Genomic DNA, 25,993 nt, shown 5'->3' with positions numbered 1-25,993 from the left:
CAATCACAGTTGTAAATGTAGATAGACCATAATACGAAACCCTCAAATTCTGGGCATAGTGAGAGCGATTCCTGGCTACCTCCTTCTTACCCCTTATGACCTGAATTCCATTAATACTGAAATGGGCAAGGCAGAGCTGACAGATGCCTGGCAGTGGAAGATGTGTTATCCATTATGCATTTAACCATTAAGGACTGGTGGCCTGTCTTATAACACTGCATCTTTAAACCAGCCTGATTGGCCCACAGGCTGATGCCTGAAGGCCAGTAACCCTACATCTGGCTCTCCAGGGACATTCCTGATCCTTACCGTGGACCCTTTGGCTCTGATCGCTCTCTTCATCTTGTCTCCCGTTCTGCTGTGGGGGCAGCACAGCTTCTGACCCTTTGGGCTTAGTCTACTGATAATGAACCCCTTAGTCTTGAAAACCAAGTTTAGTGTTCCTGGTTTTGGTCACCGGTGCCAAATAAGAGCTTACTTCATTCTTGCTCTCTGGCTATTTCCTGACCTAGCCACGTGGAGGAAGGGTCCTGCATAACCTGCCACAGTGTCCCATGAGCTGGAGTGTCCGGCAGATCCTCAACCATCCCAAGATTGTATTGATGGCCCTGGGAAGTGGGAACCATCTTTTTGATTAATGCAGTGGGATTTCTGAATGCATCCAAGATATACTCCAGGCACTAATGGGTTAATTTGCCTTGGTGAATGGATTAGCCGGCAGATAATCAGGACTCATATCATCTGCTTTGGAAATTCGAAAGAGCAAGTCTAGGAGAATTTACTAATAGGCAAGAATTGCTGATGGGCATGTGGTTTCTCCTCCAGCAGAATTCTATTTTTTCAGTCATATGAATGCTGTAAAAACCTTGGTTGTAACTTCTCTGACCCTACCTGATGGGATATCCATCAGATGCTCCAGTGATGGATCTTCTGAAAATGGAGGACATCATCTCTTTTTCCAGGGCATGGGCTGATGACAGTGGGTGAAATTTCTGATTGCTCATTTCTAGCATTTGTACTTCCCTTCCTACTGGTTTTTCTACCTACCTGCTCTGCGAAAGGTTGAGAATGCAGTGTGACCTTCAAGCAATCGTGCTTTTTTCAGTTTCTCCTTGTACTTCAAACAGTTCTGGTTTTGGTAATTTCATGTTACGTAATTAGGTGTGAGTGCTTGTGACTTTTACTAGGACCGTATCTCTTGCCAACCCTTTTGCCCCTTTAAATGCTTTTGGCTTTGTATTATGCTTTGTCTGGAATTAAAATTTCCATCCCTGCTTTCCTTTTGTTTGTATTTGTTTGATAAATATTTGCCTTTCTTTTAGTTTTAACCTTTCTCTATCTTCCCTGCCAATGAGCCCTGGGCACATTGCTTCACTGCACTGTTTACAAAGACAGTAGGATTTCGCTGTGTAAAACTACTCCAAGCTTTTACTCTGAACATTTGTCTTACGGTCCTGAAGCCTCTAGTTTCCTCTAGGACTCTGTAGCATCTTTACCTTTGGGACTTGTCTCCCAGGATTCAGTGGCTTTTGTCCATGATTTCCCCCTCCTCCCTACTCACTCCTACCCTACCTCACCAAGACCCTTCTACTTCCCCACCTGAAATCTTGAAATGGATGAAGAAAGTGTGCTGACAAGGACTGCTGGATAGAGAACAGGTCTGTGACCCCTGAAAAGTAGTGCCCAGTTTTCTGGTCTTTACAGGGACCTGGAAATAAAAAAGGAATGGCCCGTCTCCCTCTCTTCTTTTAGTATGGCTCTGTTCTTTATTTGCTTTTTTTTTTTTTTTTTTTACAGAAAACAAGCAAAAAGCGGGGAGGGTACAGCTCAAGTAGTAGAGTGCATGCTTAGCGTGCAGAGGTCCTGGGTTCAATCCCCAGTACCTCCTCTTAAAAAATAAAATAAATAAACCTAATTACCTCCCCCCACCAAAATAAACAAAACAAAAAGTTTAAAAAAAATTTTTTAAAAATAAGCAAAAAAAAAAAAAAGGAATGCTTTGGCTTCCAGTGATGTTTCTCGATTCAACTCCAATACATTTTGAAATCAGGAGAAAATCCTCGCAGAGTCCAGTTAGCCATTTCGGTTTGGGGATTTGAAAAGAGTTTTCATATCTTTCTGTGTTGTCAGTGTTTAGGTGGGAAGCAGGGAGAGATCACCTCAGAGTATTCTTGTGAGGTTAGCTGAGATTCTCACCTGTGGACTTTGGGGCACATTCCAACAGCAGGGGGAGCACGGCCTCTGCTGGTTTCCACACCATTGCCCATCTTTGTTTTCTTGACCATCCTCCTTTTACAGGATGTGACAGTTGTCAGTCAACTTGCTGCTTCTCATCTCTAAATCTCCCCTCATCACCCTAGTTTGTAGTACTAGAACAGGATTTTCTTAATATTTATCCTTTGCTGACTGGCATAGTGTTAACTCTTGTCAACAGAGGGTTTTGGAGAGACACTGCAAGGGGAAGGGGCTTCTCTTCTTGGGGTTTGAAGCACTTTCTTCTCTCTGGCTGCTGTGACGTGCTTGGCAGTGCTGGGCGAACACCTATGGTCAAGTTCAGCAGCCATTTGGGCACCCAGGGTACTTGTTTCCAGTTGGCTCTTCCACACAATAGCCAAAGGTGATAACTTACTAATTGTGGCCCCACTACATGTCACTGATTGTTAGCATCCCATTTCCCACTGACAAGTGGCTCAGCAGTGTGCTCAGACCCAAAGGCACAACCAGACTGATTCCCAAATCCTATCTTTGTGACTGTCTCCACAACCATTTGCAATTCCATTTAGTGCCAGTCAGGGCACATTAATTAAAATAGGGGAGGCTTACTATAAATACCTATTAGCAAGTAACAGAGGATTTACTACTTAGGGGTAAAGAGAACCCTAACAGGTAGAAGAACGGTGGCTAAAGGAAGCTACCACTCCTTTAAGGAATGAAGGAAGAGTTCCAAGGAAGAAGCAAATGTGGAAGAGGTTCCCCCGACTCCCCATCACCAGGATGTGATTTGAGTCTCTTTGGAGAGGGTGGAGCAGTGGCACACTGGGTGACAGAAGTTTGCTAAGGTTTCATAGGCTGAGACTGGCCATCAGGAAACCACCCACTGGGGTGCTGATCAGAGCTCATTAGGAGGCTCTGTTGAGGTGCCATGGGGACTGTCTGGAAAGCTGCCATTGGATGCTGCTGAAACTTTCTGGGAGTCACCTGCTGGACACTGATGAAACTTCATGCAAAGCCACCCATTGGGGTACCAATGAAACTATCCAGGGAGTCATTCATTGGGAAGCCAGCTAAGGTGCTGGAGGAACTGCTGGGGCATGAAGAGTGTCACTGAAACTCGTTAGGGGGTGAGCAGCATTGGACTGAAGCTTGTGTTGAACGTTAAGTGCTGTAGAAGCAAGGAGAGAAAAGCACATAGGAATCAAGAAGAGACACTCCTTCCTCCCGCAGTGACTCTCCAGTTATGTCTACTGGGAAATCATGACGTCATGCTAACTGGTCAAAGAGCACTATTTGCCTGGTCCATCTCTAGTGTCACAAAGCAGGGCTGTGAACAGTGGAAACTGAGAGGGAGTAATTGATAACTGGTGGAAGATGTCTTCTCAAAAAACCATGAAGAAACCCACTTTCTCTCTGCCTTTTATGTTCCAGATGAAGATTTTCTTTAAGTTCCTGGCTTTAATACTAAGACCAATTTTCATTATAAATTCTAAGTAGATTGACCTAACTGGAAATGCATATTTTCTCTTTTTAATGCTTTGAACTGAAGTCCAAAGCAACCATGAAGTACAAATACTTCTTTAGCTTATTCAGTACAAATACACATTCTTCTTGAGTTGGAAAACAAGAAACAGATACTCATAAACAAAATTGTAGTGGGTTCTGAGGTTTACCTTCAAGTATAAGTTATCAAAGCCAAGTATTCTAATATAAAATTGAATAGGATATTAATGTTTTAAAATAAATACCCACGTGGAAACCTGGGTTACTTCTTCTGTCTCTGGTTCTTACTCTCATTCTTTCTCACTCACTATACTTAGTCCTGCTATGACCTGTTTATCATCGTAAACAACTGAGAGTTGAGTTATGTAACAATTTAGGTCTAAAACAGTGTGTGTGTGTGTGTGTGTGTGTGTGTGTACGCTTTGTATACAGTTCGCTGTATTGTACTTCACATAGAAGAAAGGCTTCTGAAAAGTTGAATGTAGACCGATTTGTGCAGCTAATTATTCTATATGGTGTGTGTTGGGAAGGGTATGTGTGTATGCATGTATGTCTGTATATAGAGAGACTGACTTAGACATCATTCAAAAAATACTTATTTCATGCCTACAATGTGCCAGGAATCATTTTTTTAGTTGAGGAAACTGAGACACAGTGTGAACATATTCACCTTATTGGAAGTTAACAAAACTAAGACTACCATCAAAGTAATTTGTTTTTAGTAAAGAAAGATTTCCTTGCCTCAATGAAGAACTGTTTTAGAAATACTCATGGCTATTACTGTCCAAGAAATCCTGCCACCCTCCCTCAAACTATATTTGGTTTGGGGTAACAAGAGTTTTTAACTGGCCCTGGAGTAATTCAAGAGCACCTATATTTTAGATATTTTATGCAGGTGGCATATTTATTTTGAGGAAACTGTGAAATCGAGAAATGTAGAGGTGGGCTCCAAGTAACTCAGGTAAGCTGGTGATATTTGATGGAGTAGGAATAAAATAGTGGAACTGTAAAAATACTTTGGACTTTTGGGCAAGTTCAGGAAATGAATTCCCTAAATTGGGGCAGTTTGTGGGCAGAAGCTAGGGGATTTAGGGTCATAGAAAAAGAAAAATTTTGACCCGGGTCCTATGGGGTCCTAGCCAAGACAAAAAGAATCTTACTCCTTAGAGGAGAGAAAATCTGAGAAGAAATATTTCCGTCTCTTGCAGATGAGAAGTGCAGGTAAGCCAGAAAGAAGAACTACAGTTGAAAGCCTGGTTTATGTGTGTGTTAGCTTTCTGTTGCCATGTAGCCATCCTACGACATACTTGGCAGCTTAAACCAACACACATTTATACTCACAGTTTCTGAGATTCAACATTCTAGGCCAAGCTTAACTGGGTCCTCTGTAAGGCTGTAATGAGATGTCAGCCAGGTCTGGTCATTTGGAGGCTCAGGTGGGGAAGGTCCATTTCCAAGTTCATATGGTTGTTGGCATCTGGTCCCCAAAGGCTGCCAGACTGAGGGCCTCAGTCTCCTGCTGGATGTTGTGCAGACGCTGTCCTCAGTTCCCTGCCCCGTACGTAGCCCTGTCCACTGGGCAGTTCTCACGTGGCAGCTTGTTTCTCCAAAGCCAGCAAGAGAGGGAGTCTCTCAGCAAGAGTACCTCTCCGTCTTAGGTAACATTGTCAGAAGCGACATTGTCACTTTTGCCGTATTAAATGGGTTAGAAACAAGTCACTGGTCCCACCCATGCTCAAGTTGAGCGAATCACACAAGGTTGTGGATCCTAGGAGGGCCGGAAACATGTCCACCAAAATACGTTTGCCTGGACTGGTTGACTGTGCAGAGACCTTTGTGGTTATGAGGATGTCACTGCATGTGTCTCGTATCCTGGAAGAGCCACACACTGTATTTATGTAATTTCAACTTACTAGACAGCTTGGGTCACGGGGGACATGTGAGGAATTTGCATACAGGAAAAAAGCAGGAGGGAAGAACAAAGTCTGCAAAAACAAGGTCTTACAGAAATTCCGCAGATCTTGGTAGGTAGATTGTCTAAGCAGCCTTTAACAGAGAACATCCTTTCAACCCTCCACATCTGGATCACCACATCCACTGTGTGACTGATCTGTACCCGCATTTTACTCCCAGGTCCATTTTCCCTTCTTCTAAGCCTGAGCTATCCTCAGAGCCACCTTCTCCATGGCTCGGCTGGAATTGTTACAGTATTCATTAAAGTGAAATTTAATATCAGTTTGATTTCCTAGAAAATCATAAAAATTATTTAAAAATCTAAAAATAGTAGTTATTGTTTCAATAACAACAGTAAAATATGGTTATATATGTGTAAGTATGTGTGTGTATTTCACTTTACACAAGGCAATCTTTTGGAAAAGGTTAATGTGCATTAAATTATATAACTAAATTTTAAAATGATTCAACTTTTTAAATGATTGTGCCATTCAAAGGCTATTATTTATGTAAAAAACAATTTTTTTGGTAAAGAGCAGTGTCATCTGAGATTTTTCTCCCCTTCTCTTTCTTTCTGTTTTTTCTTTTCTGCATAAAATCTACATTTTCCTATTTACTTAAAGCAAACTAAGCATGAAAACGTGAAGTCTGAGTCAAGAAAGAATAATGAACACACACATTGGGCTCTTGTATGATTCTGTATTCAAGGCAATAACTCTTAGGCAGAATTTATCTTTTGCATTAAAAACGTTTACTATTGGGCTGTGATTGTGGACATCAGCTGGAGTTCTGTCTCCAACTCGTGTACACTTGACATAAAAATACACGTGGGCATAATTAATACACCTGCCATGCTTTGTTAATCATGTTTGTGTAAAGAAAAGAATCGGGTAGTTTAAAAAATAAGTAACCAAAAGAGAGTGTATAGCTGGTTGGAATGCCTCGGGAAGCAGAGACCTGCACGTTGGCGCCCATGTATGCGACTTTGGCTACCTTTCTCGTCTCCATGGAGCCTCGGTTCTCCAGGGTATGATCCCTGAAGCAGGGGCTGAAAGAAATAAGTAATCCAGAGAGAAAAAGAGCAATTAACTACCACCAAATTGCTCGTAATGTTGTTTGCGATTTATGGATTTTAGTAACACGCAGGGATAATGCTGCCCCGGGCTGGCTCCTCGCCACTGCCTCGCCTCTTCAGATCCCCCTTTCAGTGACACCCCTGTGCTGTGACACAGAAGACGTCTTTAGCCTTAGAAAACTAATCTTGAAAAGGGGGATCTGCTGCCTGAGAAGAGAGAGCCTACATCAGTTAGTCAAGGACAGAGGATTTCTGGGTCACCCTCCGTTGTCCATAGAGAATTCACGGTAGACGTGGGATTTGGGTTGGACGTGGAGGAATGTGGTAGAAAGGAAAGCAACTTTTCTCTGGAATTCACTTCTAGGACTTTAATCATCTCCAGAGAATTTCTGGGAGGAAATGGCTGTGTTGGGACTTGGAAGATGTTGGGACTCAGGTGTAAAAATGTTTCTCCTCGGTCACACTGTAGGTTATGGGTAGAGCTGGGGCTAGATCAGGAGGCCTTTGGGTCTGAGTCCAGGGGCGTGCAGCCAGGGCACAGCTCAGGACCTTGGCATTCTGTCCCTGCTGTAATCAGCTTGGGAGCCTGGCCTTGGTAATAGGATCATTGCGTCTCTGTTATCCGTCCTTCTGCTTCATGCTTCATTATTCTCTGGAACCCTCATTGCTGCTGCTTTTGTGCTTCAATTAGGCCAACCCTACCCCTTCCTTCTCTGCCTGGATTGGGCCCCTGGACCCTGCCGGGCCTCCCCTTCCCCTGCTCAGTCCTATGTAGAACATTGCAATCCCTTCCCTTTTGATAGCCCCACAAAGGGGAGGGCTTCTTCCGGCTTTGTGCTAGAGGGTACGGGTTGAAGCATCAGTCTATCCTTTGGCTCCTCCCTTTTCAGATTTAGCAGAGGGATTCCTTTTAACATTCCTGGATGATGGGAAGTGTTCTCTGCTGCTGCTGGGAAAGGCACTATAGAAATTAACTGTGTATTGCGTTTTGATTCATTTGATTATCTACTTCCCCAAAGCAGTTTAGCAGATGAATGTTGAATCTGTTTTCGCTTCTTAAGCAAGAAAAGAATTATAGCTGCTCGATTGTTCCCTAGGTTTCTTACTCAACTTCCTTTTCCCAGAATGATTTGTCCGCAGAATAAGAGGTGGGGGGAGCATCCACTGGCGAGGATTCCGGTTCTCCTGGCTGATGACAGACGGCCCGGGGAACGACAGATCTGCTTTGAGAGGCGCACTGAGCTGTTTGAGTCTTTTCAGCTATTTTCTCTCATGGAGTTAGAGAGGAAAAATGGAAAGGTCACTGACATGGTCTCATTTAAGGGTTTATTGGAGCATGGCTAGACTATTCTAGAAATAGCTTTTATTAAAATATTACCTTGTCTGAGATGGTTCCTAGTGGGGTACGTTCTGGAACCAGCTGGGCGGCAGCTTTCGGGTTTCAGCTTTCAGTGCTAGGGACAGGCACAGACAGCACAGGAAGACGTGGGGTTGGAGTCTGCTGTTGGTTTTAAAACAATGACTTTGAAACAGTAACTTCCAATCCCTTATTTTTGTGTCTGAAATTCCACAGTTAGGAATTATTTTGTTCAAGTCCTGATAATCTCCAGCGGTCTCCTTAAAATAGTCGATAACCACTTAACAGAAGTAGGAGTGTTTTAAGTTGTTATCAACTATGTACGCCAGAAGTATTCTCTTTTGGATCTCGCCAGTTCAAAAGCAGACCAGGGCCCTGCTGAGACGCAACCTAGTGCAGGCATCCGGAAGTCCAGGGGAGCGTGAGGAGCAGAAAAGGTGATGCTGAAAAGATAAAGGAATTTAAAATACCACCTGCTTCCCAATTTTGCTCAGGGCCGGCCCTGTGCTTATGGTCTGTATTAATGGCAGCTGGTGGAGACAGCACAGAAAATAAAAACAAACCAGGATTTCCAGGGTTCTGTCATTCTGCCAGCCTGCCAAGGAGACAGACGGTGTTGACGGATCTGACCATAAGTTCTGGTTGGAATGACTCTCAGGCCACGTCTGGTTCTGTGACTATAAACGTGGAGGCAGAGGAAGTCTGGTGATTAGAATGGCAGCGAGCCCAGCATCCCGGACCGCTGCCTCTCGCGTTCGGCTGCATCATCTAGTCTCACCACACAGTTTTAGGACTGTCCCTTCCCTTCTCTGTGCCTTCATTTCTCCATAAGCAAGTGAGCTGTTGATGTCGCAAGACTTGGGAATGCTAGGAAGAGCAAAAGGACAGAAAGGAGTAATATTCCAAATCTGATGTCAACCAAGGACTGATAAATTCTGGAATTACGAGATGATGGGAACAATGTGAAGCTTCTGTTGGGGAGTCCAGTGACTTTATAGGGGAAGGAAGCCAAGAAGGAGAGAGAGTCCCAAAGCGGCTCAGCGTGTATTTCATGCGCTACTTCTCCACGAGTGAATCTGGGGCCCACTGAAGGTGCCGGCTTATGACTTCTCAAGACCTCGGTTTACACATAGCTTCCGTAAAGCCACAGAGAAGCCATGCCTGGTCTCTTCCTGCCTGGTAGGCACTGTCCTAGGAATGACAGATGGAAGCTCATGCCCATTAAACTATATTCACAGGACTGTTTCTCCCCTTGGCTTAACTTCACAAGTTTCACAATCCCCCAGACTTGGCCGATGAATATGGCTGAGGAAGTGTCACTCCTGAATTAATAGTTTAATTGGTGCCCAGGGAGGAATAGCAGGGTGAGGGGGAGTCTGCAGTGCGGTCATTCAGGGGCTCCAGGGATTCCCTCCTCATTGGGAAATGCCCCACGTGGAGATGGTTGCTGCCTTTGCAAACTGGAAAAAAAAAGTTTATATATATATATATATATATATATATATATATATATATATACACATATATATATAAATATATATAATATAATAGTAAATGTGTATATATATATATATATATATATATATATATATATATATATCTCCTGTTTGTTGTTATTGTTGTTGTGTTGTTTCTGATGAGGAATTGTGCTTCCCTGGTGCAGTCCTCAAATGCACACTCTCTGACCATTAGCCAGAAATTGTTTTGACTCTTTCTTTGATATTCCACATATTTTATCATCTACATTAAAAATCAGCCATGGGTTCTGAAACTTGGTGAGACAGGGCTTTTGAAAGGAAGTGCTTTTGGCCGTGTGATGTAAATCTGTTTTTCTTTAGAAGGAGCGGGGGCATTTGGATGGGACTTGTAGGGTTACAGTCAGGCGTGGTAAAAGCTGTGCCCAGGAACAGAAATGAGCGAGGCAGATTACCTAGTACTGGGGCCACCAGCTTTCAGTCTTGAACTTACAAATAGGTCACATTCTAGGAAGAGATGGACATCTCCTGACAGGGATGTTTTGAAGGGCCAACTTTGGGGCAGAGACTTCAACAGAGGGACAGAGAAAAGCTCCACTTTCCCAGGATACAGGAAGGAAGAAGTCTGCTCAGTACAGTAATTCATTTCTTTGTCGTGTGATGAAAGAATCAGAATTACTATTGAGATTCCTCCATTTCTATCCAATGAGAATCTTCAGAGGAGAACCTGAACTAGTTTTCCCTTCTCAGTCCGTATGATCCTTCAGCAGAACTCCTCAAAGGACCAGCTTTGTTCTGCCCAAGAAGGCTGATGGGAATGTACTTGATGTTGAATCTGGTTCCTGTCCTACAGAGCAAAGATGGAGCCAGCGGTGAGAAGGAGGTGGAACGGGGAGCCAGAGTGGAGCCATATCTTTCTGTCTTTGTTTGGAGAAACGGCAAAGCTCTGTAAGGATGGATGCTGTTGCTGTTACTTGGTTTTGCTGCTGGTGGTGGGAAGATTAATGAGGACTTTGTCTCTTCCAGTCCACTCTGTTACGTTCTGTACAATGACTACCATCCGCTGCCAAATCCAGAGCATACATTCCTGCTTAGCCCATATCCTATTATTTCAATAAGACTCAGTGAAACACAGTGGGGGGATGGAGAGAAATGTGATCCCCTTTTACTATTTAACCTTGAAAGAGCTGTTTCTACAGAAACCACTGGCATTGCTACTTGGTTAATGGTGACACTTCTCGGATAAATGAATTGCAATATTTTGTGTAACTAAACAGCTTAGTTGGGGAATTAAGCAAAAACTTACACTGGGCAAGAAAGACTGTGAGAAACTCTTTCTTGGGTTCTCTACTACATCCTGCCTACCTATCAGTTTTCTGTACTCTCACCCCAGTACCACCATCATCTCATCTAGAAAATTAAATGCCATATTGAAGTTGGAAGGGACCTTTGAGAGAACCTAGTTCAACCCCATCATTTTACAGATTTGCAGACAAAAAACCAGAGTAGTTAAGAGACTTACCCAATGGCATAGAGGTAAGCAGGGACAAGCCAAGTCTCAAACCCAAGTCACACTGGCCTTGATCTACTGTTTTCTCCATCACACCATGCTATTTCTCAAAAAGTGGGGTTCAGATGCCAGAAAGTTTCTCCTAAACTAACCTAGATTCCAGATATCAAGCTGGATGCCTAAGGGAGGGTGGGGCATTAACTTTAGAAAAGTTAACGAACTACTATCATTCTGATTTTGAGTTGGAGCCAAAGCTTACTTAAATGGTTCTTTGTTATTATATTGTAGTCTTCATGTGGTAGGAAGTTCTGAAATATCCCATCATTTCTTTTGGGCTCAATCTCCTCATCTCTAAAATGAGGAATTAGGGTTACATTATCTTTAAGTTCCATTTTAATTTTAACAAGCTATGGGTCCTCTAAGATCAGTTTTAAAGATCTTCCCCACCCTCCAGCTGTCACAGTCAAGAAATAGGGTCTTTAGTGCATTATCTCCCATCAGCCCTCACAGGGGAGAAATAAGGTTTCACAATTGACTCTGACTCTGGACTCGTGTGGTACCCTCCCAAAATTCCTCTGGGATGGCTCAGGCCCCCAGGGGAACTTTACACCAAAGCTGTGAGGAAGCTGTGGATAGAACAGCCAGGACTTCATCCATTCCTTAGGAACTACCCAGCTTCCCAAATGTGGACCTTGGCTGGAAGCGAGGCCAAATTCCCTCTAGTGGCCTTAAGCAATGGAAAATTTTAAAATGTGCCTGATTTGGCATGCCCTGGGGGACAGCTCATAGCAGGTTTGTTAGTGAGTCTGTCTGCTCTCTCTGCCGAGAATGATGTCTGCTTTCTGGTGTTAGCCTTACCCTGTTCCTTGCCAACTACTCAAAGGCACAGGAAGATTTGGGATATTGTCTCTAAGTCCATCATCAAATGTCAGTGTTGACCCCTTTCAATGTAAGTTCTCTACATTTATTAGTCAGAATTTGAGAGACCCACACCTACTGAGTTTTCTTCAGTTCTCAGTGGAAGGGAGAAGAAATGGTGATGTTGTCTGGGTTTTTAGAGTGCTACCTTGCTCTGTGTTCTGTCTGGAAAGTATTGGAGGTAACTTTCTGGGGTATCTCTTTTGCCTTTGCAAATCCTATTCATTGAAGTCAGTGATAAAATTTTCTCTGGAACATCCATGGGTTTATAATCAGTAACACATGGTTTAATTATTTTCTCTCTTCAGCTCTACTGAAAACTTCTTTAGAACGGGGGAGACGTTTTATACTTTTGATCTGTCTTACGGCTCCACGTGATAATTTGTGCTGAAAACATTAAGGCATAACGATCAAACAGTGGGACCAGTTTCTCCTTCTGGAATCAGCTTTGCTATTTTATAATCTTGGCCTATGGAATTTGTTGACATATGTTGCAGGTTACACAAACCCAGATCTTTATAGTGCTGGGTTTTGCTCCTGGTGAGCATCGAAAGCTTTGAAACTTAATAAAATCACAGCTGCGAGGGTCCCACCACAAGCCTACAGAAAGAAAATCTACAGAGCCTGGTATCTCTGTTTTTAATAGCTGCCTAAACGAGTCAAATATACAACTGTGGTTGAGAAAGTCTGCCTTGGGGCACATGAGGGCCATTTTTTTTATGGAACTGAAGGAAATTCAGTAGGTGTGGGTCCTTCAAATTCTGACTAACAAATTTTTATGGAGGTTTCCCGAGGACAGACATCACTCAGAGTCCCAAACAAAAAGGAAACACACCTCATTTTGGTAGGACGGTGCTCGGAGTGTGTCTGGGTGCCCATGAGCAGGTTATATACAAGCCCAGGGATAACGTACACTTTGAACAGGAATTTCTCAGTTGAGAGCATTTTTAAGACCCTCAAACATAATGGCTTTGCGGGGTGAGGACCAGAAGAGAGAGTAGAGGTTTGTCAAGGGAAGTGGAGAGACAAAGAGCAAAGTTAGAATGATGGGTAAAGTGGCCATCTACCAAGTGTGACTTTTAAGGGTCAGTTGACTTAAAATTCCATCATGAAAAACTCATTTCTTTGTCTTCGAGTTTTGTCTCCTCTTAAAATGGAAATAAGTGAATCACAACTGACTGGGTTCATTATAGCCTTACCTGAGGACACATTGATGGGGTATGAGGGAAGGCCTGGAAGAAATGGGTGGAGGAGTGAGGATCGTTACCAAAGGAGGAAACACACTTAGCAGGGCATCTCGCAGACATTGGCAGCTGGACAAATATTGCCAGTTTGATTTGCTATCATTTAAAAGGAATCTGCTCAAAACTGAGACCAACTATTAAATATTCTATACTTTGCCCCCGACTACCTTGCTGAAGAGCTTCTTGGCTCATCCTGGCCAATGACATTGGCTTCTGAATTGAGAAGAAAGTAACAAGAGAGCAACCTCATCTCCAGGGAGATGGCACGGTGGTCCAGGCTGGCCCTGGGAGTGAGATCCAGCCTGAGGATTTTCCTCTGACTCGCTGGGTGGCCTCCAGCCAGTCTCCAAACAGCTTTAGTTTCCTTGTATGTCAAACCAAGATAAATACCTAACTCCCCATCTCTCTGGGGCATTGGAAGGCTTCACTGCTGCCACTTTCATTAACGTTAGTCCAAAGATCATAAGAAGAAAGCTTTTGAAAAGTTTTCAGACTAATTTTGTTTTTACTATTACCATTATCATTATGATATTGGGGCTTAATGTAGCAGTCCGCAGGAGGAAGGATGTATCAGGAGCGTGGGAAAATGGAGGACACAACAGCTTCACTCAAAGGAGCAGTGTTTGTAGTGGAAGAGAAACACAAAAGGGGCTTTGGGGTTGGGGTGCAAGAAAGAGACGCCTACAATTGGTACCAGATGCCATCAGAAGCCAACGACCTGACAAACACCGTCCTCATAAAACAAATTCCTTAAAAAGGAAACAAATGGAAACATAATCTAGTGAAAGAATTTGCAGGAGCTGCCCTGAAACCATTTCTCACTTCATAAACAGGTCTGGGTTTGATGCTTTTTTTTCCCTCCTTGGTCTTATTTCATGCCACTTTCCCCGCTCTTCTATGATCCCCTGTCTCATTCTTCCTCCCTTGCTGCCAGTGCTGGATGGACTTCTCCCACCGGTAGTCATAGCAACAGTAGTTACTGGAACACCATCTTGATGGAAGGAGGCTCATTCAGAGTATTTGTTTTGTGACTTATCTCAGTACGTGTTTGTCCCCAGTGATGACATGGATGAATTGGATGGAGTCACTGGAAAACAGCTCGTGCTATTTCATATTAATTTCTTGGCAGTAAGCTGACGTGAACCAGAAATGTTAATGACTCTCTCTGCTTAACGTGCTGCAGAAGTACTACGTTTTGTGCACATTCAAGGACATGTAGCATCTATGGAACTTGGTGTTCTTCAGCATCACTAATGAGGTGTTCTGATCTCATTCCATGAAGGATGGTCAAGTTTCAGATTCCTTATCAAGCTAGGCTGAATAAAGACTGAGAGACAAAGATTTATTTCACGTATTGCATACCTAGTTATCAGCACTGGATTTAGAGAATCCTTGCAGACAATTAACAACCCTCCCTCCCAACTCATACATCCCTGTCTTCACCAGGCTCTGTGGCGTGAGTCTGAGGGATACTACACCACGACAGAGAATAATCAGGGCTTAAAGAAGTAAAAAAGTGTCTTGCATACCATTCAACTCCAATCCCCATTCTGTACCTAAGAAGCATAGATACAAGAAATGAGAATGTCATTGGCATAGAACTTAAATCTCACGGTACAAGACGAGGGGCAGCAACTTCAGCATGTTCAAATCAGGGCCCTACTTTTTGGACTAGTGCTTTTAAAATCAATTCTCAGTTATTTCAAGATAGTGTGTGCAGTTCAATGGCATTTTATTTTCCACTTTCTTATATTGTTGCCCGCTCCTTGATTGACTGCTAACACAATTCAAGGGCAAATAGAGCCAGTTGATGATGACAAGACCTACAGAAGGCATTTTCACTAATTTGTAGTACCGCTGGCAACAACATCATGAGAAAAAGAAGTAGGAAAATAGCTTGTTGTTCTCCCCCACTAGATTATGAGTTCTTTGAGGGCATACTTATTTAATCCCCAGTCCTGAGGACAATGCCTTGCAGACACTAAGTGCTCAGTAAATATTTATGAATGAATGAATGAGTAAGGCAGGATGGTTGACTCATTGTTTGGTAATGATGTTTTTGTATTTCAGATCCCCATCTGTCTCTATCAGATTTAACAAATTTACCATTTTGATAACCATTGACTTACTTTGATGTCTATAATATGAGCAAATTTAATTCAGCCAACTGAATCGTATCTCCTATAATGAGGTGTATGGTGAATATTGAAGTGGGTAAAACTCGGTCTTTGTCTTCAAGTTCATGATGGAGTTGGAAGATTCAGCACTTAGGGGAAGCTCAGATACTAATTGCCTGTGGGTCAAAGGATGGATAAGTTAATTAACTAAGGAACAAGTGAATGCGTCCATGACTACAGTAAAAGATAGAGTAAAATAAGTGTTATTGGAGTTATTTGTAAAATTTTCCTGGAAGGTTCAAAGGAGTAAGATATCTGGAGGGGCTTCTTGGAACAGGAAGGCCTTTTAGAAAACTCAACACATTGACCAAAGGTACAGAAATGGGAAAAAACAAAACACATGGGTGGCTCATAGGAAACAGGCCCCTGGATATGGGACTTGGGGCTTCTGCAGGGGAGCAGTAGAGAGAGCTAACCCAGGAGCAGTAACAGCCCTGTGGGATGTGTACCATTATCCACCCCCATCTCAAGGGGGAAGGAGCTGAAAACACTGAGGAATAAAGAACTCAGCCCAATGACACAGGTAGTAAATAGTGATCCAGGATCCAAATTCACACAGCCTGGGGGCAGTGCTCTAATGTTTGATCTCTGTGGTTCTGCCTTGAAAAGAAGGTAATGCTCTTTTGGCTCTGGTGTGGTCCCAGAGGAGTCTGCCTGAGCCCCAGGGAGTTTAACTCTTTCTCCTGCTCCCGGTTGACTAGCCCTAGAGATTCAGGCAGCAGTTCTCTGCTGAGATGATGTCCTGGCAGCATCAGACACAGTGGCAGGCATGTGGCAGGGATTTGGTACGCATGAGTCTCCTCTCTCTGTCATGAGCCAATTTCTGGTTAGCCAGTGCTGATAGTTGTCAAAAATATTTCTATACCATTGAAAAAGAATATGAAAACAAATATATGTATGTATATGCATGACTGGGACATTGTGCTGTACACCAGAAATTGACACGTTGTAACTGACTGTACTTCAATTAAAAAAAAAAATCTCTTCTAAGTGATCTCTGCCTAGCTCAAGATCACAAGGATTTTCTATGGTTTTTCTAGTTTTAGGTTTTTACATTTATGTCTATGATCTATTTTGCATTAAAATATGTATAGGGTACGAAAAAATTTTTTCTATGCCAATCAGTAAATAAATGTTGCTTTCTTGGCCGTCTCAAACGCCTGCACCCTTCCCACAGGGACCCCTGCAACCAACCTGGGATCGAACAACAAAGAAGTTAGTGCCTGACACAGCCAGGGGCCCCCAGGACTCACTCCTGGCCTTTGTCCTGCATCTGATCTGATTGTTTAAGACCCATAAATACTGGTTGTGAAATATTTTGAGGATTACCGTCTGATCTATTCATTTCTGATGCCATCCAGAGCTCCTGGGACACACTCCCCACCTGTCCCATCATCATTTTGATCTCCTGGAAGACCCGCAGAAAGCTGGTCCATCGTCCCTCGCTAGCTGATACTGTTCTTGTTCATTTTATGTTGCATGGTTCCAGGTCCCATAGAAGGAGGTGAAGAATTTAATGTAGGTTTTGGAGAAACATTGTTCTCTTCGGTTTCGAGGCCCTTCCCAGAGGGAGGCCCCGAGCCTCTGCTGTGGCGTGTCAGTTCCGAGTCAGTCTAAGATACTTCTGTTTCTCTCGTCCCCAGCTGTGTCCATTGGCCGTGCGGGAAGCAGGGTAGCTGTGTGCCGCTGCTGCTTGATCACGCGGAGGTGGTGAACTGTACCTCTGGTGGCCCAGGTCACATGACGTGTGCTATCACCTGTCAAAGGGGGTTTGCCCTTCAGGCCAGCAGTGGGCAGTACCTCAGGCCCATGCAGGTGAGTTGGAAACCCATGGTCATCGGGACCAAAGCTCCTGGGGATGGACCGTATGCATGCTCCTCCCCCTGGTGGGATAGGGGAAAGGCAGGTGTTTTTAAATCCTCTGAAAGGAAAAATGAGAACTCCCGCAAGCAAGGAGGAGCATGGCTTTATAGAAATGCAAGGCATGTAAGGACAGGCGTGTTTCTGTTAGCTGGGGGGTCAGTGTCTCTCCAGGCAGGCAGCAGGTAGGCTCGCTCTGTCCGTCCTTCCCCCTTGCTTTTGTCTTCCTGTCAGAAATCACGATCCTCGCTTCTGCCACCGAGACTAGAATGCTACAGGTTAGACTTGACCACAATTTGCAGGCAAGACAGGTTGCAGTCAGCTTGTGTGTGGTTCGTTGTCTGACCCTCCAGCCCCCCTTACAAGAATGCTGGAGGAAAAAGGGAAAAGTCTGACTTTCTTCCCTCGGTTACTGAGGTGAGGATTATATCATGATTCTAGCTTTGATCAAATTTCCCAAATTTCTGTAGCTACAATGGCACCATTTCCAGGATTTCAAGGTGATTTGAAGGCAGTAGAATGTATTTGTTAAGAGTATGGCTTGGGAGACAGACTTGGAATGAAATTTTGACTCCACTGTTTATTGGGTGCGTCATTTTAGGCAAAGACAAACAGAAAGAAACTAACCTCTTCAAGTTTGTTTCCACATTTGTAAAATAATTAGATCCGAAGTATTTTTGTTATTGGGTTATTTTAATGACTGGAAATAATTTACAAGTTTCTAGCAAAGTGAAAGGCACGTAGCTTGGTTTTTTTTTTAATTTATTCATTTATTTTGGAGGGGAGTTAATTAGGTTTTTTTGTTTGTTTGTTGGTTTATTTAAATGGAGGCACTGGGGATTGAACTCAAGACCTCACGCATGCTAAGCATGGGGCTCTACCACTTGAGCTATACCCTCCCCTAGCTCTCTGTTAAGCTGCCATTGTTATGAGTATGATAATGTAGTCTCAACTAAGAATTTTGTTTTCCATCTTTCCTTGAGAGAATTTTCAATAATCTCTAAAGAATTTGAATTTTGATTTAACATTTAAATCAAAAATTTTTTAAATTTTGATTTAAATTTAAAGAAGTATTTGAAACTGGAAATCCACCATTGGAAAACATGAGCATAATATGAGACAGAGGAAGGATGAATTAGGTAAAAGGGAATGGTGCTTGAGGAGAGAGCAGAAAGGTGTGGTCTGATGAGGGAAGTATGGAAGTATGATCGGTAGTCAGGTATCACTGGTTTGGAAGATTGGAATCTTTTTTCATCTTGTACCAGCTGTCTGCTTAGCAGGTGGTGGTGGATCCATGGAGGAATTTCACTTGCTTAGACATAGTCAGAATTTAAAGACACAATCTTTGTTTTCAGAGGGTTTAGGTTCTACAGAGAGAAACAGTTTTAATATACCTTGAAGTACCAACTCCTTGGCCCATGATGCTTGGATCAGAAAGGCAGAGCTCTTATCACTTGTCCTTAATCCAGCTTAACTCACACTGGAAAAGAGATGGGAAAAATGAAAAAGAATTTAAAAACGTAGGAACTGAGTACATTGGTGGGCAGAAGAGGAGAGAAGAAAAGGCGGTGTTTGCAACGCATTCAAATTAGGAGCAAATTCAAGACAAAATGGCAGATACTTAATGAAGCCAGGCAATGTATTGCAGAGTTTGACAGACACTCTTTAAGGGATTGTTGTGGTTTGAGCCATTCTTCCAGGCTGTGGTCAGGGTGCAAGGGGCAGAGTTGGGAGGAGGAAGGTGGGAGCGCACGCCGGGCCAGGCGTCTGGTGGAGTCAGCAGACACGGCTCTCCGGCTGTCCGCTCCTGTCACCCGAGGCTGGCCCCACGGAAGAGATTACACGATCCCAGCTCGTGACCACAGGACATGAGGATTTTTGCTTTTTGTTGACACAAGAACTGAAACTAAACAGAAAAATGTGTCTGGCTTTGAATTGGGTCCTTCTGGCAGGCAACAGGGAAACACTGGGAAGCAGGGAGGAGCAGCGAGCCAGGAGTGGGTGTCAGGGGTGACAGGTGCTTTCACCAGTCATTTTACCTCTTTGGCTTTGGCGCCCCTATGGTCTCCTGGCGGGATGGCCGGCGGAGCCGCAGAGCCTGCCCTCTCTCCATTTGACCTTTGGTAACCCACGGGCTAGAATAACACGACGGCTGCTCTTTTCCCCAGACAAGCCAGGAGCGTCCAGTTCTCTCAGTGCCTGTGCATCCTGCTCCCCTCACTCTTTCGTCTCCCTGCTTCTTCTCTGCAGCTGGGAAGCCCTGCTCAGCTTCCAAAGGCCACTCCCTGAGTGACCTACCCGGGAACCTCCCCCCACAGTACTCTCCCTCCTGCCCAGGGACAGACAAGCGTGAATGAATGATATTGCTTTTATATATTTATATTTTCTTTCTTCTCAGTGCCTGTTTTCTACTTCTTTTATTTTCTTCATTTACTTGCTTTATATGATATGCTTTCAGATCATTATAGAAGGGGATAGGACATAAAAATATATCTAAGTATATCGCTTGCATTTTCCTTTTTTTCCTCCTTTCCTTTCTCTCTTTCCATTTGTTCCCCTTCAGATGTTTTCTGAGCACTGTTTCAACCTGTGATTTGCTCTGCTGGCAGATTATTAGCTCCTTGAGGGTCTTGTTTAACCAAATCTAGTAAAGAACCTGGGGCTTCAAAAATGTCTCCTCATTTATTTCGTGGTCATCAACTCTCTAGGGCTCTCCTACAGAAACCATAGGCCCAGGGAAATGGCTGGAATCTCCCAAATTTAATCACAAAGTTTAGAAGATGCCTCCTATGCATTCGTTCTCAGCTATTCTTAGAGAGCAGGCACGTTCTCAGGAGGTAATTATGTTTAGTAGCAGTATCAGTTGGCCTGTATCAGTAAGGGGCCCCAGCAGGAAACAGATGCTACATGCTCAAAGGTGAGCAATTTGCGAGACTTCAATAAAGGGACTACTTGTAAAGGTGGAGGCAGGATATAGAGAAATTATAAGGAGAGGGAGTAGCAAGAATCAGCACCCTGACCTCCCCTTCCTCTCTCCCCCTCCAGTCTCCTGCCAGTGTTGTCCTGGATGCTATACCAAGCACAGGTCGGAGGCATGAAATCCACAGGGGTCAGCATCCCGGGGCACAGAGCAGGGTGGAGAAGGGTAGAGAGCGATCTGGGGAAGCACGTGGATAACTACCAAGAGCTGGCCAGGAGGAATATCTTTCTTTAATGATTCTCTTCCACTGATGGGTACCTTTCATCAGCTTCAGACTGGGGTATTATGAGACTGCATACTAAGACAATAAGGCATAAAGGGGGAGAAAGACAAAATAATTCTGAACGTTTGCACAGATAATCATCAGGACTCTTTGGAAGCCTGGAAACTATTTTGATGAGCCTTTTATGTGACCTTGATAGCAGAAACTTCTCTGTTTCTAGAAAGAAATTCTGCTCACGTGTTCCGCTGGGTACTGGGACCGGGCTGTGAGCTGCATGCCCCTTGACTGCGGTGCCCCTGACCCATCTCTGGTGAACTATGCAACCTTCTCCTGCTCAGAGGGAACCAACTTTCTGAAACGCTGCTCCATCTCCTGTGTCCCACCAGCCAAGCTTCAAGGTATTGTCTGGCCAACCGGGAGCTGAATGCATGTTCTCTTCTGATTCTCTCTCTTTGGGGATCTTTTCTTCACCCCAGAACTCTTCCCATTTCGCTCTGCTGTACCTCCCTCTTCTGATAATACAAGCAAAGTCCCAAAGGGCAACACCATTCTTTGTCTCAACAACCTGAAAGGATACCCTTACTCAAGATCTCATTCATGAAAGAAACTTAGACTTTCCTGTTTTTCATTTGACTTCGTGTCCTCTAAAGTCAAGCCGACTAACAGTTTTCCGATACTAGTAATAATCAATATAACCTTTATCACATGCATTTTTAAATTCAATATTACAACCATCCTATGAGTTAGGTGCTTTTAGTTCTATTTGAGAGATGAGAGCACGGTTTTATGAGCTGTCCCTGGCTGCACAGCAAGGAAGGGATGACGATGGGTTAGAACTTGCTCCAACAGGTAAAGAGCAAGGTGTGCTCTGATCCCAAACCTGCGCGTTACCTCTTTGACCCAGGTGTGCCTAATAATGACGAAGGATGCTTGTTACAAATGCAACATCCTCAGCCTCATGCTGACAGATTCTGATTTAGTAGGTCCAAGCTGGGCTGGTGATGCTACTGTGGGGGCTGTCCATGGATTGCTTTTGGAGAAACTTTGAATGGCATGGAGACATATGGTGTGGTGTTCAAGTACAGAACTTTGCACCCAAACTGCCTGAGTTCAAACCCTGCCTCTGCCCTCACTAGCTTGGATAAGTTACCTACACTCAATTTTCTCATCTGTGAAATAGGGGATAATGATGGTGTCTATTTCACAGGGTTGTTTGAGGTTTGAAGTTTGCACAAGTGAATACATGTAAAATGCTCAGATCAGTGCCTGGTATACAATAAGCACTATAAAAGTGTCATCTATTATTATTATAATGCTTTCCATGGTGCTGTCACTACTCGATTTTTATTATTTGTAGTTAGGAAGTGAGGTAATGATTTGGTTGGTAGCCCTTCTTTCTTTCAGGTCAAGAAAGAGCATTCTGACCTCTATGCCGTGTAAGAGATTTCAGTAGATGCTCTGTGGGTGAAAAGATAGAAGATAAACATTTGACCTGAGGTTTTAAAGACGCTGCTCTACAAAGAGTAATGTGACTTTCCAAGAATGATGTTATGTTGACAGGTTTTCGTTCTTTCTGCTAGCATTTTATTTCTGGACTCTCTGTTCTGAGCATCCTGTGCTTCTCTTTCTTGGAGTCAGGACTGAGCCCATGGCTGACCTGCCTTGAAGATGGGCTCTGGTCTCTCCCCGAAGCCTACTGCAAGCTGGAGTGTGATGTTCCCCCTGTTATCCTGAACGCCAACTTGCTCCAGCCTCGCTGCCTCCAGGGCAACCATGATGTGGGCTCCGTCTGCAGATACGAATGCAAACCAGGCTACTACGTGATGGGCAGTGCGGAGAGTCAAGTCAGGAAGTAAGTTGGATTGTCCCTGGCCTTTGCAGGTCTCTCCACCCTTATGTCTTGCTCCTTTCCCCTCATTTGCAAATCCTAGAGTGTTGTTTTGGAAAGAATATTAAGACCTTCTGGGTTGTCCATTGTTGTGTGTGTTTGTTTATATAATCTCTCTTCACCTGCACAGGTGTGTCCCCCAGTCATGACAGGCAGCTTGGCTTCATATGCTTTCTGTAAAGATATTCTTCCCCGTAAGAGATTCCACAGTCTCGTGGAGGTGCTTTTTTAAAGAATCTCTGCCCAAATTATTAGTTTCCTCGGAAGGAAGTGGCAGGAGCTTCCCAAGTGTTACGCATGTTACCTAGAGCCAGCTTTGTGCTGGAGCATCCTCCTTAGGGCAGTTGGAGGCCCGTGATTGTGGCCATGGGAGAGGCTGCCTGGGACGCTCCCTGACTCAGATGCTTATTAGCTATGTGATTCTGGGACGTTTTCTTTCTCTGCCTCAATCTTTCTCATCTGTTAAATGAGGATGATGATGATAATAATAATAGTAAAGGCACTAAATAAATTAACATGTATAAAACATGAGTCCGTAAATTTTTCTATGAAAGATAAAACTCAGTACATATTAGCTATGAACATTTTAATTTTAGTCTCTCTGCTTTCTCCTTCCTGGACTTTCTGTATCTTCACCCCTAGACCCAGAAATCAAGAGGGCCTTCCTTCTGGACCCATGGTGGACCCGAAAGAGCAAAAACCTTACTGCATAATTTTAAGAGGAAGGCTTTTGAAGAAAGTCACGCTGGGGTTCAAATCCCTGTCTTCCCCCATTTGATTAGCTGAGTAAGCTCAGGCGCGTTCCTTAACTCTTTGGGTCTCATCCCTTTTGTAAACTGAGGATAATGCCCTCAGCAGAATGCTGAGTTGAGGATTACACGACACATGTTCGGCCCAGTGCCTGGCTTGTGCTAAGTGCTCAATAAATGATTTCAGAAAAAGAAACCTTTTCTGAACAAACGAAACCAGCAAAGAGCTTTCAGAAGAAGAGACTCCTTGTACTCAGTAAATGGTGACCGTTACTTCCTCACCACGAATGATGTCAGTGAAGGAGAAAATCGAATTCATTTCTTACCCAGGACTTAGTCCAAAATCTGACCATAGTTGGTATTTTTTTAAGGTTTTGTTTTGTTTTTGTGTTTGTTTTGAACTAACAAAATCCCAGCCATGGCATTACCGATGATTACAGGAGACACAAACTTTGATTGCAACCTAGAATTCTCTAAGGGAACAGAAGAAAACCAGGAAGCTCACTCTCTGGCTCACATTGACCCTTCTCGTAGTCAGTATCCAGCCATCTCAGTATGGGGCGGGTTGAGTCCGGCTTAGCCCACAGCCTTCCTCTCCAAAGAAAGCCCCAGATCATATTTGGGACAGGGAGCGGGAAGTCCCTTCCTCACCACTTCAGCCCGAGGCAAAATAGACGGGCTAATTAGAACATGAATAATACTGATGAAAAATTCATAGGAAGCAGCATTCTGGTTCAGTGATTCTAGCAGGTATAGTCAATGGTTTTGACAACCGGAAACACATTTGCATGTGACGTTCTTAGGATCGTGGTCAATTTGCATTAGCACGCATTGACAGGTGGTGAGTGCCCAGGTCATCTTCCAGTGAGAACCGGATCACAACCAGCCTGCAGGCTGCTGTTTTCCTGCTTTTCTTTCTTTCTTTCTTTCTTTTTTTTTTTTCCTTTTCTTGTCTCCCTTTTCACACTCCTGCAGCCAACTCAAGTGTCTGCAAAATAGTTCAGTGAGGAATAGAGGGAGAGAGAGAAGTCGCAGGACCAGGAGGAATACGGGATGGAGGGATGTTCCTGCTGCCCTCGGCCCGTGGCTGAGCTTTGCGTTGGGAACACTGAAGCTTCCCCCTACCCAAACGATGGGCTTTCTGCCTCCCCCACATCTCCGACTCCAGCTTCCCCACCCCGGCAGGGGCACACAAGGGCCATTTGCTGGCACGGCTTTTCCGGTTGAGAAACTGGAAGCTTGCATCATGACGTCAGCATCAGTCTGGACTTAAACATTTACATTCGCAAGCACCATGCAGAGGAGAGATTAAATTATTTACCGCACTGTGTAAACTGATTTTAATCTTAGTTTACACCTGTTTACATAGCCGGCAGTGGATTGGTAATCAGAAGTCTGCAGGTCGGGAGTAAATCACTGTCACTTGCTGCTTGTGTTTACCCAACGAACTATGTCAGCCTTGTTCCTCACTTGGGTGAGGGAGCCCGGCGATGTACGAACGAATGGGGCCCTAAAGTTCCTTCTAGGACATGCAGGCAGGAGGAGAAGTCGGGAAAGGCTGGCAGGGAAATCAGCCTAGACAGACCGGGCGCAGGCTAACTCTGTGCAGTTCTCCGAGTAGTGGAAAAGCCCCCTTGATGGTCAGACTTGTTCTCTGCATGACCCTGAACAATGTACTCAGTATCCATGTGTCTCAATTTTTGCATCCTTCATGCGCGGGGCAGTGATGATTTCTCTCGACAGTGTTGTTTTGAGGCCCAAAGTAGGTAATGCACTGAAAGCGTTTTATAAACTATGACGTTCAGTGCGGGCGCTTGATATTACTTTTTGTTCATTTCTTTTTCAAAGAAGGAAGCAACTAGCAAACTATTAGCCAAGTACATTCCCTTCCTGCTTCTTCTTCTCAAGGCTGTTGAATGTTGTTTTGAGAGGGAAAAAGATAAGTGCTGGATCTGACTTTTCTCTTCCATCCCCCCTGCTGTGTCAGCTTTGGGGGTGACCGGGCTGGCACAGCCATAGCTGGAGCTCCCTCACGTGCATGCTCTCTGAAGCCTCTGGGTTAGGAGTGAAGAAACACGCACGAATAAGACGTAGGCTCTGGCCTCAGGGAGCACCCAGCCTTCATTCTCCCCCTTTCGTGTGCGTCATTTCTCCTTGCAGCGGAGCACAGAAGAGGACAGGTAGGCACTTTTTCCTGGCCCCTAGATTCCTTGCCCCTTCCTCCCAGAATTTGAAGATGGCACTGCTCACCCTGAATCTCATCCCTGAGGACAGGGAGATGCAAGGACTCTGACCTTGAAGTCATAAGTAGAGACAGCATCATCCAAACCGTATGAATTCCCCGGAGGGAAATTGAGCAGGAAAAAAAAAAAAACTGAAGAACAAAAATTCAATAAAACAAAAATGAATGTCCACTAAACAGTACGGTGCTACACTGGTACAGCCAAGTCATGAAATATCCTGCCATCATTAAAGGTGTTTGGGAGACTATTAAAGGCACGGGAAAGCATTCGCAATACAATAAGTGGACAAAAGCAAGAAAACAGTTGTTATAAACGACACCATCTCTATTTTCTGTATCGAAGGTATATTTTTGTCATTCTCTTTCAGGCGCTAAAAATGATTATGATATGAATAGTCATAATCTCTAGGACTAGGTTTATAGGGAATAAAACGTTTCTTTGTCTGCTTGCTTATATTTATATTTTCTAGACTTTATAATGAGATAAGTGACTAGTTTAAAAACAAAATACTGACGTGAGTTGTAAAGAGTAGATCATAGTGATTCAGTTATACACAGACATTAAAAAAAAGAGTAGATCATATCCATTTGGTGGAGGCAGAGAGTGAAAGAAAAAACAGTAGGC

The 25,993-nt window shown here is 43.9% G+C and overlaps 1 protein-coding gene across 1 annotated transcript in view; it reads left to right on the top strand.

Moving 5' to 3' along the window:
- PAPPA2 (pappalysin 2) overlaps positions 1–25,993 on the top strand; it is a 245,644-nt gene that overhangs the window by 151,270 nt on the left and 68,381 nt on the right. Inside the window, exons 15-17 of the mRNA XM_006199611.4 lie at positions 17,070–17,241; positions 20,710–20,887; positions 22,128–22,341. Of these exons, the coding sequence (XP_006199673.2) occupies positions 17,070–17,241; positions 20,710–20,887; positions 22,128–22,341 (564 nt within the window). The remainder of the gene's footprint in view (positions 1–17,069; positions 17,242–20,709; positions 20,888–22,127; positions 22,342–25,993) is intronic.

Source organism: Vicugna pacos, chromosome 21 (genome assembly GCF_048564905.1).
Source record: "Vicugna pacos chromosome 21, VicPac4, whole genome shotgun sequence".
NCBI classification, from domain to species: domain Eukaryota; kingdom Metazoa; phylum Chordata; class Mammalia; order Artiodactyla; family Camelidae; genus Vicugna; species Vicugna pacos.
Note: the sequence above shows the minus strand (reverse complement) of the source record. Positions and strands in the feature narration are given on the sequence as shown.